General features: G+C 34.2%; 1 protein-coding gene and 1 long non-coding RNA gene across 2 annotated transcripts; one reads left to right on the forward strand and one right to left on the reverse strand.

Annotated features, from left to right (window-relative positions):
- Positions 1–49: 49 nt before the first annotated feature.
- LOC128680372 (muscle M-line assembly protein unc-89-like) lies at positions 50–7080 on the reverse strand. Its single transcript, XM_053763463.2, has 5 exons — positions 6763–7080; positions 5483–6614; positions 4092–5319; positions 2564–2766; positions 50–1684 (listed from the first exon to the last, which is right to left on the reverse strand). Exons 2-5 carry the CDS (start codon positions 6587–6589, stop codon positions 1010–1012), a joined length of 3213 nt encoding a protein of 1070 aa, XP_053619438.1. The 5' UTR covers positions 6590–6614; positions 6763–7080; the 3' UTR covers positions 50–1009.
- Positions 7081–14058: 6978 nt separating this feature from the next.
- Positions 14059–15202, forward strand: LOC128680374 (uncharacterized). Its single transcript, XR_008405854.2, has 2 exons — positions 14059–14323; positions 14940–15202. It is a non-coding gene; the product is annotated as an uncharacterized LOC128680374 (long non-coding RNA).
- The last annotated feature ends 4110 nt before the right edge of the window (positions 15203–19312 follow it).

Here is a 19312-nt window from a genome sequence, read left to right on the forward strand (position 1 = left end):
ACTGCACCCTGGATATCCACGCAGACTTTGGACATTTAAAAATAAAACATAAATAATAAAACCTTTTATTTACACACGCATCAACAAACATAATTAAATGTAAAATGTAACTATAAAATTAGTAACAGTATCACCTAAAACGCGTAGGTTCCAGTACCGACTGGACATTAAATATTAGACCCAAAAATAAAATACCGATTGAACCTCATTTTCAAGACCTATATATTCAATCTTCATAAAAAGTTGTATTTATTCATTCATTACTGTTATTCGATGCGCCTGTTTGACCTGTTTTTTTTAATTCGTCTGCCTATATTTTATGGTGTAAATCTTCTGGTCTTTGTAAGTTAAATTTGTTTTACTGGACATATCCGTACCAGGTTTTTGAATGAAGTTTAATTAAATATTATCTTCTCGGTAGGGTCAAATTTACCGGTCCAACGTACCAAACCACACGAAGCACAATTAGCACCAATTAAGTAACTATACTTTTTTTACAACACACTAATAACAATTGCAATAACTTTTTGGCATCAAAGATTTTTGATCACTTTGTCATGGTAACTACAGACTAAAGTATATCTAGGCAATGAAAATACTAAACATTCTCTCTGTTCGTTGTCTCTTTCATCTGAGTGTTTTCCCGATTTCTTCCTCAGACAATAATTATCGGAACCAAAGGTTGGCTGCGCGACTTTATCTTCTCTACATCGCACTTATTGATCTGACCTATCTGCATCGTTGACAAAGGTTATGTCAGTGTTTGATGACATTAAATACTGTAGCGGGCGATATACAGCTATATGTATATCAATAACATCGATTACATAATATTTTTGTGTCTTTAGATTTTGTAAAAAAAATTACAAGCTTTATAGTGTTTGTTAAATGTTCATAAAAAAATTGTTGTATAAAATATATAAATCATTGATCAGTATTAAATAACTGTAACTTTTTACATTATTTCTAAATAATCAATTAAATGGTCTCATCATATCATTAACGTAGCTTATCTATTCTTTGGATCGCTCTCATCAACTCCTTTGCTTTCTTTTTCTTCTGTTTCATTTTTTGGTTTGTGGACGGGAGCTATTTCTGTTGGCGGTGGCGTCATCGGCACTAAACTACCATCTTCTTCAGAAACCTTCAATCCTATAGTAGCTCCTAACTTCGCACTTGCCTGTTTGAACGTATTCGAAAGTTTAACTTGCACAACGTTTATACACATAGACGTTAGAGCCAAACCGAAAACAAGATACAATATGGATGCCATCATAAACATCGGATGATCAGGAACTAAATCACCAAGCCCTATAGTTGACATGGATATGAAAACGAAATAAAACGATTCGAAGAAATTCCATGTCTCCCAAGTATAGTACCCAAATGCACCTATAATTATATATACTATTAGAATAACGATGGCCACTGAAATGGGGAGGTTGAATTCATCGTCGATTTCAAACAAAGATGGCGCTGGTGTGTCTGGTTCTGTTTCGTTTTCAACATCTTTGGTTTGGCTCAGCTGGCCAGGCTTAGGTGGCAGCGGAGGAGGTGCGTCACTGGATTTCCTTTCAAGGACTGGTGGGGAATCTCCAGCTTTCCTTTCCAAATCCTCTTCTGAGAAGATTTGCGAGGGCCTCCGGACGACATCGTAGACGATGTTCAAGCCTTTCATTACTTCCTGTAATCATAAAATACTTGGTTAGTTAAGAACAGTGTGAAGACTGAAAGTAGAGATTATTGTAGTAAAATTGTGAGACTATAGGGGACCAAAACCAAATAATATTGCAAGCACTCATGATTATAATGGATAAATTGGATGGAATTTATAAAACTAATGTTCATGTAATTAGATTCGAGTTTTAGTAATCTAGTACAGTCAGCTTCATGTCAAGTTATCCTGTATGTTATACCTAATTTGTGTAATTGAAAATTAAATTATTTACATTTAGATTAAACATTCAAGTTATTATTCTTCGTAGCAAGTGTGCAGTGACCCTAAATCACCGCCTAGCCCGAAGCATAATCATTACTCATTCCTGAATGAAGGGAAACATTTTCATTGTTTATTTATCTTACATATTTTTCAGAAGACGACATCGGGGAATGAGAATTCTTACTAAGTACGATCGTAGGCTTACTATCAACTTTTACGGAACGATTCCAATGTAACTCAGTTCAATTTGGGAACCTAAAATGAATTGCATTCATACTAAAAATTAACTCGATGGTACTAATTTGCGATGCAGATCAATTTAGATCGCAAAGTGGATCGCGTTGATGATGGTAAGCACCCTGATCTTGTAAGAGTGACTGTTACAAAAATTACGTGCGCTTATATTTCATACAGATTTGGCCCGCGGCTTCGCCCGTGTGAATTTTCCACAGGAACTTTTATTTTTCCGGGATGGACGACCGATCGGTACATCCGTAAATGTACCGATAGTGATGTTGATGAAATTTGACATATAAAAAGATTAATTAGACTTTCAAAACTTACATTATAAATGAATATTATTAAATGCCGCACATTGAAAACCAAAGTAGACAAAATACTAACCTGAACTGGCACAGTTCTCCTGACCTTCCTGCAACTCCTAGTGTAGTAGAACCTTCGGATAAACGCCCAAAAGAACTTGATGATTCTTGTAAAAAGTTTGCCGAAATCAGCTAGGACTATGAGGAAGAGAGGAATGCCTATGATAGCATAGACAATAGTGGCGACGCGTCCGTACGTCGTCTTCGGCGCAATATGACCATAGCCTGGAAAGTTATAAGCAATAAATAAAAAAATGATCAACATTCATTGATTGATAATATAAATACACACAGACCTACTACTTGTCCCCGCTTGGAATTGAACCTAGGTCTGAACTACAGACTGCGAACGACAGCAAGGATGAGGGGAAGCCCTCTACTTTTAATTATTAATTATGCTTAATAATTTATTAAATAGGTACTATATACATCAAGCATAATATATGAATTATCATATAGAATTAGAATATACCTATTTATGCGTAACATCAAAAAGTTATGTACATGTACATAGAAATAATAACACAATACGTAAGTTATGGGTTCTGGAAGCAGTATCTAACAGTACAACTACTCGTTAATGTAATAGTTCCTGCTTATGATATTCATAACAAACAGCCCAGTGTAACATGAATGACTGGCTCGGCCAGCGCACGGTGTACCGGCCGGGACACGTCAAATTCAACTTTTAGACGTGAGCAATATATTCCCATTATTGTACAAGTGTAATGTATACACGTATAGTTCCAATATATCCTGTGTTTCTGCTATGTATATAGGTAACGATATCGATACAGTGTCAAAAACATTATCCCAATCAAATCTATAGTCCCTATTTATTCTTACAATGTAAACTCACATAGCTACACATATCCAAACCTTTTTTATTTTTGTCTAACATTGTAAAAATAAAAAGTAATATCGTCTAAAAAATTGTATCACCCAGAAACCTATTGAAATCTTCAACAAAAACGCGTCATATCAGATCATGTGTATTTTTTCTCCCGAGCGGATATTATTTTTTCCAATCCTCGCTAACAATGTTATGTTCATCGACAGACGACCTGCGATGTCAGCATGGCGACAGTGTTTTACGATTTTTATCTTTTTCCATCGAACTGTGCAGCTCTACGCTTGATATTGCGAATTCTTTTGAACCTCTATCCTTAGTTTTATGAACGTATTTCAGGATTTATTTGAAAAACAAAAAAAAATACTGCAACAGACATCAACATGAGAGGAAGGTTCATTTTTGATAAAAACATTTGTCAACAATTAGATATTAAACGAAAAACCCACCCACACACCACACACACACCTACACTCCCATTTATTAAAAATCATGACATGAAACACTAGGATTAAGCAATTGATATAGGTACTAACATAAGAAAAAACGTCGAAGCGCGCCATTACTTTGAGGCTTTGATCTATAGAATTAATATAAAATATGATTATACCCTTCCGGATATGATAATAGCAATGTCATTTATATTATAAAGGTATATATTACCTACTTTTATGGGATAAAATGAGTAAAATAATCTTACCAATAGTTGTAATTAACGTCAAGCAATAAACAAAAGAATTCATAAAATTCCAGGATCTCTGGCCGCTGTATGACGTCACGCCCGCCTCGTGTGCCGTATGCAACTGCTCCTCAAACTCAAACAACTTCTTCCTAGCCATCGATTTCCAATCCTCTTCTTTTAAATAGTGGCTGCCCCTCCACAAACTTTCAATAAAATCCCTTTTCACACCCCTCGTCCCACATTTATAAGCATTTTCAAAAGATCCCTCCAAAGATTTGAACATCATCCCACCTAATCCACACATTATTATTAGCAAAAGTAAATCACAAACACATCTATTGCGCTGTAATTTTATTTTCGTGTAATCTTGCTCATATTCGCGTTTAAATTCTTGCCAATTCGCTATTAATTTCCATCTACTTTTAGTATATTTGTTTTTGTCGACCAATTTCAACTTAACTGACTCTGCCTGTTGTGTTTCTTTGCTATCTTTTTTTTCCTCATTTTTATTATTAACGACAGATCGTTTCCTAAGAGTAGATTTTTGTAAAAATGGAACTTCTTTTTTTAAATTATCAGTATCGTCCTTCGCAAGAAGTATATTACTGAGAGTTTCTCGTTGATCTGCTTCTTGGCTCAAAATATGTAATTTTCGAGTCAACTCTGCTGTTCTTTCTGATAAGTCAAAATCAAATTCATTTTCACTTGGTGATGTTGAATAACAACTTGATGTGTATTCAGATTGACTCGCATCTATATAGCCTGAACTTCTTCTTCTTCTTGCGGGTTTTTGAGGTTCGGTTTCTTTCTTTTGTTTTAATTTGAGTCCTGAATTCAACCCTGATAAAATTTCTTTGTCGCTTATAATTTGAATAGTTTTAGGGCATGATATTCCTCGTTGATGTCTAGGCGTCGAAGGAGTTTTTGTCGGTGTTTGTAAATTTTTACTGTAATTTTTATATTCTACTGGAAGTCGAGGATCGTCTTTTGGTATTGAAAGGCTACGCGCTCGTGCTTTTTGCATTAATTCGATTATTTCTCGACTCGTTTGACTCATGCCTGTGCCTGTTTTATCTATAACTTGAACAGCTTCTGCCCTATTAACAGATTGAGATCTATTTGCTCTTGGAGATCTACTTCTTACGAATCGCCTCGGAGTTGGTACAACTTTGCGTTTTGATCCACTCGTGTTGAAATTTTGTTGATTTATCTGGTCTTCACTCATCTCACTCTCACTAGTTTTACTCTGTAAATATCATTATGGATAAAAGTATTAGTTATTCTTCTTATTCTAAATAATAAATAATATATTGATGTCATATCTTGAAAAATATTCATGTCAGTTGAAAATATAATGCTATTAACAAAGCCACACACAATAGCAAAACGAATGTGATATAAAAACTGACCCCAAATCTAGTTGCCGACTTGCTTCGTGCTGGCTTCACTGGTGGCACTTTACTTTGTTGCTCTTCTTTTGGTTTGGCGGCTGATTGTTTAGCAATTACCGGCCTTACATCTGTTGACATTTTCCTACTTGGTGTTCTAACAATACGTTCTCTCACTTCGACTACTGGCTTCTTTTCCGCTACTAATTTCTTACTTGGCGTTCTTTCAATTGCAATTACTTTCGTCACAAGTTCACCTGGTGCTGGTGCTGGAGTTTCGGGTGTTTTAGGCGTTGTTGCTTTTACATTTTGTTTGATGTCTTTTTCTTCAAAACTGAAAACTGGTTCTGATTTCACAGGTGTTTTAGATTTCTTTTCTGAATCTTCAGACTTCTTTTCATCTGGATATACCATTTCTTCTAGCTTTTTAGGAGTAGTCGGTAATGGGAAATTGAAGTCACTTTCTTTTGGTGCGCCAGTACTAGATATTGGAGGTGATAAAGAATTTCTTCTAGTTGGATCAATTGTAAGAGAATTACGCCGAGATGGTTCTTCGTCTTTCAGGTTCAAACTGTATAAATTTGTGCTTAATAACTTATTACTTGGATCAATAAAACTTCCTTTTCTTTGTAGTTGTAAAAGTTCTTCTTTATCGGGAATTGCAAATGGAGAAACACTTCTACGTCTTCTTTCATTAGCGGCCATGGCTCTGGCTTCCAAAACTTCCTCTGTATCTAAATCATAAACTGGATCTTTAACATTAGATTTTTCTTGGACCATGCGTTTCATTTCTTCATAAGTGCTATCAGCTTCAATTTCTCGAGAATTACGCTGTGGGTGTACGTCTTCGTCATCGGATGTAGTCGTATCTTCATGAGGTACAAGAGTTCTGCCAGGTTCGGGAGTCTTTTCCCTTTGCCTTGCAGCTTGACTTCTATTTTTAGATAAATTTCTTCGTTTCCTAATTGACATTTGTTGTTTCTGTTCAGTCTCCATGTCTTCGGGTTCTACTTTTTCCGGGGTTTTTCTTGTGACTAAATGACCACTAGTTTGGGTTTCAGATTCTGCTTTTATTATAGGAATTTTCAGGGTTAGGACATTATTTTCTTCATTTGTCTCGTTACTCATCACCACCCTTTTCTTCCTTTGGCAGCTGAAAAAAAACACACAAGTGAATTAGATAACAGCAAAATCACACTGGCTGTTCGTTCAGATAGAGCGACTGATTTGGCATTCGTCAATAGATCTCCTGCCAATATTTTATGAGATGACGATAGCAATCTACACTCAATACAACTTACCGTTTCTGTATCGGCCGACATAAACTCCAACAACGGGGTCAATCAGATACCTAAGAAAAGAATCTATTTCGGACGCCTCATCGTGACACACGTAAACAAACGGGTTAACCCATTACTTTTAGCACATTCTCATATCACTTTACACTTTGAAATTTCCAAGATTTTATAAAACACAGAATTTACGGGAGTTATAATTGAAATGGTGAAATGTCGCGAAATTTCTAAATGCACTCTTTGGTTTAGGCTTGTGACTGAGCGGAAAGCCAAAGCCGCCGGGCACAGTTCCAAATTTAAAACAACTATTACTACATTCACGTCAGTTCGTATAGCGTGCACTGATAATAATAAGCTTGACCAGAATAATCAGACATCCATCGCGCACTAATCTCAACCAAATACTAAAGTAATAAGCGTGTTCTCCCGAAAAGAATAGTCCAGAATAAATTGGATCCATATTCCGTATTGGAACGCTTTTGTCAATGTATGCTGTGAAAAATTGCGTTTCATTTTTGTTTTACACTCGATTCTCAGAATGTGAAGAATGCTATCAAATTCTAAGGTCATTTTACTGTTCAAACTTCTTTTCGTATTCCAACAGAAAACAAACCGTCGAAGCAAAATTTATCTTGATTTTAAATTCGAATCTCTTTTATTGTATTAAACTATTATTTACTTTTTATTTGCAGAAAGATAAAGAAATAAGGAGCAAAATAAATTCCACGATGTCTTTGAAATATTTCAACGGGAAACAAAGAATTTATTTTCTAACGCATCTGAACCGCTTTGTGTAAGATTTTGCGGGGCAACATAAAATTATAGTCTCGTTGCTGAAAGAAAAATACTCACATAAATTCACTTTCATAGCTTTGTTAACAGTGCAGCCGCCGATACATATGTACATATTTTCATTAGTACCACTTCCTTTGTTTTGCTAATGCCTAAGAAACGCCTTCTATCTTTATATTCTTACAATTTCACAACTTTGCTATTGAAAAACTGTCAGGCGTAAAATTCACTCCATAAAAATTAGAATTGTGGTTAATGATAAACGGGACAGGGACATGTTTACGTTGAAAATATCAAAAGACTTCTTAAAATTCAATTTATGAACTGTCCTTCTTCATTTTAATATATAGGTACCTAATAATTTGTTTTTTGTAAAACAAGGATGCCAATTAGTTTTTTAGCATAATTAAGGTTCTTTTGCTTGTTAAAAACATATTATTGTTAAAAAATCGTATCAGAAATACATTCGTTAATTGGAAAGCACCTACCTAATTTGTTTGTTTTTATGTTCTTAATTTTATAATATACTTACTTATGCAATTGTTTTAGCTATATAAGTTTATATATGTATTATTATAATTGTCTATATACAAAGTGGCAAGATACGATGCCTTGGATTCAAGTTTCAAGTTAGGTATATGACCATTGACTTTTATCAACACGTTCACTCTTAACTATAGGTAATCGCAGATCGCAATAAGAAAACTAACCAAGTCTAGACCGAGCTGTTTGTCTTTCGATAAAAATAAAATCTCTAGGTAAAGGCAAGCAAAATCTACAATAAGAAAATTAGACTTGGCTTATCGTATCTGATCCGTGTAACGCCATAGTGGTTCACCTAGGTGTTACACCATAGTTAACTTTTCGTACCCCTGGTTCACATTAGGTAGGTAGGTACCTAAAGATTTTGTTGTTATTTATAGAGAAACCAACAGATTAATCGAGATTTAGATAGTTTTTTACACGATATAAGTAGACCGATAGGGAAAATAGACCAATCGTTCCGGAGGGATATTTTTGGTGGGATTTATCTTACTACGCTGGCTCAGCGACCCAAAGAGGATCTTGGTCGATCCTAAAACTTAATTTAAACTCAATTTAACTTATAAATAAAATTACCTATGGTAGTGTAAATGGTGCCAGCATAGAACAGAGAGTTCCAGAAAGTCCACGTCTTGCTGGACAGCTTCATGCACTCGGTGTACGCTGCTTCGTATTCCACCAGCTCGCCGATGATAGCGGATATAACTGAATCACCATTCTTGTCCTGGAAAATAATGTGTTTCATTGCCCTTTTGATCCGTTTTGATCCGTTATTCATATAAAAGTTAAATCATCTATGCTAAAATACGTTTCGCTTTAAAATATTTGAAATCAGCTTTATTATTAACTAGAATAAATCATTACACCACTACCGCTCCAAACCTTTAAGGTACCTTAAAGGTCCTTAAATCTGACTAGAGGAAACTGTAAAACCCATGTTTACGAGACTTACTAATAAAATCTGACACCAGCGTTACCAAGGTCACATTATAGAAAGATCTAGAATCAATTTCTTTCTATCCGAAATGAAACTATGATCAGATCATCTATCAAGTTAATATATTAGTGATAAACAGACTTACTTGCAGTAATGTCTTATTTCTAACTATGGAATCTTGCATTTTGACCGCCATTTCTCTCCTCACGTCAGTTATGTTTATCCAAAATTTCTTTTCATGAGGACCTGCAAGGAGAAAGATTGAAGAAATACTTATCATCACCTATTCATAAAATTAAATTTGTTTCCAAAAGATATGTCGGAGAGCTGGCAGCCTCCTTGCTCAGCGAGTAAGTCTCACTATACAGCGTGGAAATGCTGCCAGCATTCTTGGTACCACCTCGGTCAGACGCGCTGGACGAAATATTTAATTTGTTAATATTTATAATTTATATTTTAGTTTTCATATTTATTCAATTTGTTTTATTTAATTAACCTGAATTATATTTATAGAACAAAATCGCGCTTTATAATATTTGACATTGTCAGAAAGAGATAAAACACAAGTAGAACTAGGTAAACTAGAAGTAGTAGTAAAAACAATAAAAAATATGTTATTGTTTTTTGTTGATCTACGGAAAAGCTATATAACCTGTGCTTGTATTAGAACTTAATAGTAAAAAACTTCTCTAGGAAAATGACGCGGGCGAAGCCGCGGACGATAGCCACAACGAAATATAACATCAAAATCAAATTATGTCGCATCACATTGTAGTCACAGTATAATAATTTATGACATAGCTAACTAACATATCAAAAGGGTTTTAAGAAGTCTCATGCATGTCACTCGTCCATCTAATTTACAGTCTTTCTCAAATGACAGAAAAAAAAATGTGTTTGACCCACTGCCCTATATTCTATTTAGACGACACATCTAACGAAGTTTTTAAATGTTATTCATTTTTAAATAGCTTTATGAAATTAACATTTCGGGCATGAGAGGTGAATTATGCGTGAGTATTCCTGTGAGGCCGTATTTTAAATAACTCTGGAGGCTGTATTTCGTAAACCGGATCAACCGTTAAGCAGATTAGGCAACCGCCCAGGGCCAGCATCGATAAGGGGCACACTAAAATACTTGCTAACAAATAGATTTATTTATTGTGGCATACTTTGTCTAGATCTTTGTTATGTTTCGTTAATAAATAAAATAAATTTATAAAATATGATGCGCTAGTGGTTTGGTAGGAATATAATGGGTACCATACCGGATTAAAACTGCAATATTGGAAATCCCGTGTTCGATGTCCGATGAAGTCAAGCTGAAAACAACTTGTCATAAATGAAGTCAACTTGAAATAAATCCCGGGATACAACTTTAACAAATGTATATAAATAAATAAGTTTTTAAATGTATTATGTATTAAAAATTACATTGATTTGAAACAAGCATGGAGCAAGAGCAGGAGTTCCCTTGTTTCGAGCCCATCCTTGTTGCACCATCAGGTCGTGCATATCAAAATAGTGCATTGTTTCAGCTCAGTCGGTTGAAAATATCTGCATACTTAACCTCCTAAGTTACCCTCATAATACAGAAGTTATAAAAAAGCTTGTAAAAATATGTGATTTAAAACAAAATTACAAATTGTTTCTAAAACTTAATTTTGTTCGTTACATTAAACGAAGCGTCCAGATTGGAGAAACTAAGTGAAAGTGCACCTTTACGCTTCAGAGATCTTGTCATAAGAAAAAAGTTTGCAAACTCCCTTCCTCCCAATGTTTTTAGGAAACAAAGGAAAGAAACCCGAATTAGCTTTTATCTTTAAGACAAGAACATCAGTCTCGAGTTTGCAATCATAAAATTCGATAAAGGTACACGTTTTATCCATTTGGATCTATTCTAGAGCCATCAGACCAATCCACACAAATGTTATTCAATTTTCAATAAGCACCATAATTTTGGGCGCTGAATGTTTATGCTTTTGTTACAGTATTGTTTTGTTTAGAAAAATATACTGATATATACTATTTTAGGTGTGTACGTCTTAGGCAGGCTATTCACACACCTGCCGCTAGGGCAATCTAGGAAATGCACATATTTAATAGAAAAGGAAGGTCGTCCTACATCTCTTTCTTTTAAATACCTGCATCCCTTTCTGTAGTCCCTTAAATCGGAGCGTGTGTAGCCGGTGTTAGACAAATAATCTGAGAAATATATTAACTGCTAGATAAATTTCATCATCATCATATTCGTATTCTAATGGCCGAGGGTCGTGACCACCAGTAGCTGGAGCCCTCTTGACTATGGGACATCCAGGTGTTGCCATTTGTGACTCCTTTACTCGTACGGCCTGATGAACTTTGTAGCGTCCAGAAGTCCTATTATATCCGTCCATCTAGTTCGTGCTTTTCCCTGACTTCGACGTCCAGGAACATGTACTAGCAGGTAAGGCTACCGATAATCTAAGGCAAAAGTAACAGATATCTTCAACCGATTGAGCTAAAATTTTGTCGGCTCAAGACGTGGAACTCCTCAACGGTTTACTGCACGGACATGAGTTTTTGTCACACATTTAATGCAATAAGAACTCTGTGACAACAATAAAAGCTTGTGTCAAAAATGATTTTTTTGTAAAAAAAAAAACTTATTTATTCATCTGCCTAAAGTCGTACATAAACCACGCATGCAGTATAACTTGTATTGCTTCATTTATTTCCCTCCGAGGCTGTAGCAACATTGTCAAAAGCTATTGCATGGAAAAATCAACTCTCTTTCAAATAGAGACAAGGTTCAAATTCAATAGCTCGGATGAAATGTAGCGGATCGTTTGAGGTAAACCTGAAATTCCCAGTACGATGGCAGATTTTTAACGCCAAATATTATGCATACGTATTTTAGTCACCATAGAGTTATAAGAGCTTGTTAAGAATAGAAGTGATACTTGGTGCTTTTAGTAGATGCTTTGTCTACAAATAAATACATATTATATTTAGACATATATCATCGTACAAATCATCCATTTATGGTTCGAGTGTAATGTAATAGCAGAGTAAGTAGTATGACAATCCGTGAAAATTTTGACCCGCATCGTGATATGACTTGGCGCGAAATTGCTATCATCTTAGATTACTTTGATATTGTAAAAGTAAAGGAACCGAAATAGGATAGCAAAAAAAATTATGGCAACAATGTTGAAAAAAAGGATCATATCATAAAAAAAAAAAAATAAATAAATAAAATCTGAATAAACCAGATTTTTTCAAAACTTGAACCGCGGTAAAAAAAAGGATGTTCTAAATAGGTTGATAATAAATTTTAATTAAGTAAACTTCTAGTAATTTCAAATCTATGTGAAACAATTTGGAATGTGTTAATCCGTAGATTCTGCGATAAGCCTCTTTATGTCGGATGTGGTTTGTACAAGTGGATTTTGTCAACACTTTTTTTTTGCAGATTAATTCAGTTTTAGAATTTTATGTGTCTGTGGACACTGTGGGCACAATGTAACTAGATTTTAACACTTCACAGTTAATTTTTGAAATACCTAAGTCTACCTTTGGTTTCAGTTCTTTTGCTATATAAATAAATGAAAATTAATTAATATATCCGAACCGAATTGTATCTCTTTAACGTTACATACTGCCTAAGTACATTCAAAAACAATTTCCCATGAAATTGAAATGAGATATGTACTTGTAAAGACAGAGGAGCATATAATAACATTGTGGAGTGTGACAGTAGAACAGTAGATCTTCCGCATAGAAATAAGAATAATATAATTGAACTAGAAATGCACCAGTAGGTACACTAATCACGAAAAACTTTGTTATCGTTATGGTAATCGTTTTTGCTTAGAATATATCCTGACGATTTACTGGATTGACCAATTCAGAAAAGGCCTAAGTTTACTTACGTGAGCAGCCTTCTCGCACAGCGAATTTTGTGAATGCTGGCCTGTGGGATTTTTATTTTTTATTTTTTATGTTATTTGTTAAAAATTTATTGTAATTAATAAAACATTTAAAATGTAAATTTCAATAAAAAGATATGTCAAGATTATGTTCAAACTTTTACGTACCTATACACACTAGAAACACTTTATACAGGGTGATTTCTTATACATTGACATTATTTTATCTACATGCTTATCGATGATACTGAACAACTTTTCGTATGGAAGCAGGCTTGAAATCGCGAAAAAAGCCAGCTGATCCATACATTTTCCACAACTTAGGTATTTCATTTCGTATAGAAAAGATACATTTTTTTCATACTAAAAATTGTTCAGAATCGTGGACTGACCATGTAGATAAAATATTGCCTATGTATAAAAAGTCACCCTATAGAAGAGTTTCTGTGGTCTAAATATTATTCTGATTTCTGTGAACTTCCGGCAGGTATGGGAAGACATCTGGGAGGATGTGCGCTCCACAATATTATACTTCATATAACTAAACACAGCTAGGTACAGATACAGTGTCACGTCTATATGCGTAACGGGGTAGACAGAGCCAAAAACGCGAGGGCCACGTTAATCGAGCGTATTGGTTTGCTAACCATTCACCTATGAGAAGAATCACTAATAATTTGTTCTAGATAGAATTTTAGACAGAGCAGCTGGATCATTCTATGTTTTTCATGCATGTTCTCTAGATATACCTAAAGACACAAGCTGTTATCTGGCAGTGAAATGTGCGTGATTTGATATTTAATAATTAATACTATAAATTATAATTATTAATTTATAATAAATTTGATAATTAATTACTTCCGAAATATGGAATGGGATGTGGATGGCTGAGTTCGAGTATACTTTCTCCCTGCACACTTTCTTATCTGTAAGTTCTTTGGTTCTTTCCGCGACCCTTCTTTTTTTTTCTTCCTCGCTTTTCTACCATTCGGCAAAGTTTTGCTAATCGTTTTGTACATAATATATTGTATCTATAACAATGTTCTTTTTTTACTATTTTGATCTCTATAAAACTAGGTACTATTTCGATGCCATCAAGAAAGATTTCATTTAAGAATTTTCAACCTCAAAAAGATAGTAAAACCTTCTTATTTATAAAATCACTGATAAAAAAACAATGAAACATTTTGCGTCAATCAAAAATCTTCATTGTGTCATTCATCTAAGCAAAAAATATAAATACAAAAAAAATCATAAAAAAACAAAATTGAAACAATGTGAAAAGCTGAATATGCCTATTAAATTTTACGCATTCTAAAACTTTAAAAGACGCTTTTTCACAATTACCAAAGTATATATTGTAAATAGCTCTCAATCATGCCGAGTAAGTAATATATAATTTTATTATTTTCGTAAAAAAATAAATTTCTAATAAAGACAAACCATACAATTCACGTAAAAATAAATTGTTACAAATTATTATAAGTAAATCATGTGTCTAATATATTGGGTCTCATTGAGTATTATCAGTAGCAGCGCCGCAGGGCTTCGCTCCCGTGAGAATTTCGGGATAAAAAGTGCCCTAAGAATTATTAAAAGAAAGGGCGTTTTCACAACTAAGGATGAAACCAAAGACCGTGTTAAGTGGAGAAGAAAAGTAGAAAAGCGGGCTCCGGCTTTGCGATCGAATATTTACCTCAAACAACACAACACACCACACACACACACAACACATCTTACAAAGAATATTGCACCCGTGTATCAAATTTCATCCATCCAGTAGATTGACATACATCTTCACAAACTTTGGCATTTATAATATTAGCAGGATTTCCATAACATAATAACATCTAACAAGAGTAGGTAAATGTCCTATGTCCAAAGCACAATCAGCCGAATCACCAAAAATGAAGGGGGCGTTTGATTTAGAACACGGAAACTCACTTGTAGAAAAGATTATTATTATATATTTGAACTTAGACATTCTTTTAACTTTCCAGAATACAAGGAATACGATATATGCGAAGGCCGTATATCTAGGAAGATCTTCAGTTGGAAGGAAGTCTTCACAGTATTCTGTTCTTACCTCTTCTTCATCGTGGGCCGTGGTATTCCTATCCTATGCTACTGTTCCCTCGGGATCGTCTACTTATTCAGTCAAATACCCTTTTGTATCATTTTCTGCGGTTAAGATTGTCTGATTTTAATCTGTCAATGTATTTGGTATAATTTATTTGGTAAAAGTAAAGTTCAGTTTAAAGCCTGTTGTGTTATTCATTGATTAGGCTCTTTAATTTTAAAATAAAAATTATAGCATCACTTACCATAATACACCACGTGTCTTACCCCCTGTGCACTTAATGACCTGGTACAACGCCACAACGCCACATATTAGAGTGATGTCATTGACGTCGTATTGATCCTCGAAAATATAAGGATGAAAAGTGTCTAGTATTTTATCTGTTGATTCCCAAAGTCTTTTTGCGAAGAAATTGCTAAAATACTCGGCGTGCGTGACATTTCTGGTGCAAGTTAGGTATTATCAAATGCAAGAGGCCACAATCCGAAAGGGTTACTATGAACGGTAGGTACACCCTCATAAAGTTACAATCGTACACCCTCATAAAATTACAATAGCTTGTACCATCCATATACCTACTAGTACTGTAAAGGTGATTAGTATCTTCAAATGTATTAAAATAATACAATTCTGCGATGCTAGAACCATCAATGTAGCATTTGGTAGCATGTACATTTTCTGACGTGTTTCTATATTGTTGGGAAAAAATATAGGTATATTTATTGTTTCAGCCTAAAATATTTACATTATGATTTACACGTATAAATATTCATTTTGTGAAATGGACAGCGTTGGCACAGCGTGCGTCTGATCTGAATAAACACATGGTAGATTAAATAAAAACCTTTTTATTTTTACAGATTTAATTGCTTTGACTAAAAGATTAAACGAGTCATTTGTAAATAGAATTGAAATGAATTTAATACTAATTATTGCGTCTGACAAATTACTTGCTTCCTTTTTATTATGTAATCACTTTATACATGCTCGCAATGGCTCGCAAGTTATGGGTGCTTCTAAGCATGATGCTTCTAAGTGTTTATCACACTTAACATTGTGTAATGGAAAACTATAATACTTTCTGTTAATAATCTTTCATCTAGGGTGACATAACTACTTTTAAACTTTCACGTTGAATAATTTTATATTAAACGACCTGTCGTATCGTGTTCCTGCGCATTAAACATACCTTCCCATTATTTCCCAGACGTTTCGGACCTTGTTACAAAGGTCCGTGGTCACTGGTCGACTGACACACTAGGTGGCATAATTTGTCAAGATAATTTTTAGCTAAAAGATATCAATAACAATGATGTGCGTAGCGAATTAAGAAGTTTAAATCTATGAAATCCATCTATATTTTCAACACATCAAAATGGGTACTTTGAGATGAATATGGTTGATGGTAATTTCAATTATACTTTCCATTAGGAAAGTATAATTGAAATTACTTTGATAATACAAATATTCTGCTTAGTTATTTTTGTGTTTTTCTACTAACAGAAGTTTAGTAGGCTAAATGCTGATCCCGGTCAACTCCGCCAATCTATCGAATGGTCACCGCGACAATCGCCATCCATCAAGGCAAAACAAATTTATCGTCCAACTTCTGATGGATCGTCTTTCCCTGGACGGATACCCTCGACGAAATAATCTCTTAACAGAATTGTTTTACCGCTTGTGATTATGCACTTACTTATTAGGTACCTACCTATTATTTTGGTACCTAAATGGTAAAAAGGGAATATAATACATCTTCTATATGCTATTAGAGCTTAAGGCTTACTCTAGATTCACAAATACCTTGTAAATTTCTTTTGTATATGTTGTGTATATCAATGTATGTATTTGTGCGTGTGGCTGCGTCCACAATATTAGTTCCTTACTTGAGCCAATAAAGTTCAGTGTAATCTCAGCATCCAAGTATTTAACTTGTCCCCTCTCCCCGACATTACAGTATATATATATTATATAAGCAAGGCTCTAAACTAAATAATAAATTTTAGTAGTTATAGTAGTATAGTCTATATATTTCCATGGCATAATGTAGTCACAGCTGATTAAATTGAAAACAGTGGCGGTTGAAAACTTTTTCTGTGAAAGCAGAAACGGTGAAACCTTTAAAAAACCTAATGCAGTGAATTTTGCTTGCAATTGAATCGTATCCCTGATTATGATGCAAAGTATAAACTTCTACGGAACTTTAAAACAAAATAGCGAGAATTTGCAGCTACATTTTCGAGATTAAATGTACGGAGCCAGACATCTTGCTTGACACACTTGTAGCGGGAAAGAGCGAGATTTTAACGATTCTGTGTGTATGAAACATCCCGTGTGATGCTGTTTTGTTTGTAGTACATGTTCTCTAGTAACGTGAGGTATCTCCTACCTATACCTGTATGTATTTTACAACGTTATTAATTTATTTCTTGTTTATTTATTGCAACGTTGGATATAAGGCAATCGAGGGTAAGAGCTATTAACTTGAGTATGTTGACGTTGTTCATAAAGATACTGGCAATGCGCGCAGACTGATAGATCAATAATATGGACAAATGCTACAATAAGTTATCCCCAAAGTAAATTCGATACTTGTGTAAATAAACATTCAAAACTCAGGTCAATCTGAAAAATATCATTTTCAATCTGACCGAATGAGACCTTTAGTGTAGCAGACTGTCATAGTATAAAGCGATAATGTATAATATACTTTCAGTGGTAAACAAAAAGTGTACTAAACTTGAAAACTACATATTTATAGAATAGTTGGCAAGAACATTGGAACTTAAATTGAGGTAATAATTACATGAAATGTCTTGTAACCGCTAACAACTAGTGTCTGTAAGAAACATAATATTTTAAACTTATACGAACAGCGAGGCTGTCTTGTCTTTTTATTCTGCTGGTTATTAATAAATATGTTTGACAAAGTGAACTATAGTATGAATAAATATGCGCTTAATTTTAAAAAGCAATTAGTAATCAGCATATTTTTTTAAGATTTGGAAGTACCTAATTGATATTTTGGTTCTTTAGATTTTTACAAAGTCAATAAGAATATCGATGTTGTATGTAAGTGATGAAATGAAAATAAATTAAGTACCTATTACAGGCCCGATCATTCACATATTTTAAACACTTGTCTAATCGTTTTGTTTTTGATATCTACTACATTGTACAAAATAAATACGATACGAATACAATTGCACAAGAAAATATTAGCACTTAGTTTAATTCTCTAGAGGTGTTAATCTAAGGATTCAATTTTACTTTTTGAGATATGGCACCCTAAAAATGGCACTTAAAACAAAAATATTTCCTGATACATTTTTAAATAACTTCTTTACATCAAAAAACCTTGTGAAAGGTCATTAGCTCAAGGGTTATCATAAAAAACGCGACGTTTCATTAAAATAATGCTCTTGGTTTAATTTTGGAACATCTAAATTTGTTACGAGTGTCCTAACTGAGCTGCAAATTAAACACTCCATTTAGCGTTGCTATCATTTCTCATATTCCAGCTGTGTATACTGAGGTTATAGGCCACACAACTTCTGCCTGTACATGGAAGACATAACCACGTCCGCATCTATGGCAAATTCAACAGCCGCAAGACTACCACGCGATGTCTGCGCCAACTCCGTCTTAGTTAAGATATTATTGTAAAGAGGAATCTTTTATATATCCGAAAAAAATCCAACGAATAAATAAATGGCACAGAGATGAACTAGACCAACAACTTCAGGAGCAACATAGGCTTTTTATCGTCACCTTAGAAATCGCGAGCATTAGTCTTTCCTTCGCGTCGCACTGCATAGCACAGCGTACCACCGCTCAGTTAGGACGTCGGGTTACAGTCTCGAAATCCGAAATCATAAATGCCAGTATCATAGCACAACGTAATAATCTGTATGATGTGAGTGCACCAGATTCCATATGTTGATCTGTGAGCGTTATAAAAATATAGAATGTGTATTAGAGCGCCGGTACCAATGTTAAAATTAATAATTTATTAACCGACTATTTTCGTTAACAGATGTTTTATAATTTCGGTGGACTAAATATATTCTACTTTAATAGAATGGTTAGATTTAAAAAATGATCTATTTATCACCATATTAATAAAATTTATTGTTATGTAGTCTTTTATTATACACTGAAACGATATAATAGGTCGTTGCGCCAGCCAATATAGTTTATTGATAGTTAATACTACGCTATATGTGATTTTAGTGGGCAGTTATTTGTTCTGATTGAGCTGTAAAATATTTGTGGGTTTGACACGCATTCTGA

This window comes from Plodia interpunctella, chromosome 24, assembly GCF_027563975.2.
Source record: "Plodia interpunctella isolate USDA-ARS_2022_Savannah chromosome 24, ilPloInte3.2, whole genome shotgun sequence".
NCBI classification, from domain to species: Eukaryota; Metazoa; Arthropoda; class Insecta; order Lepidoptera; family Pyralidae; genus Plodia; species Plodia interpunctella.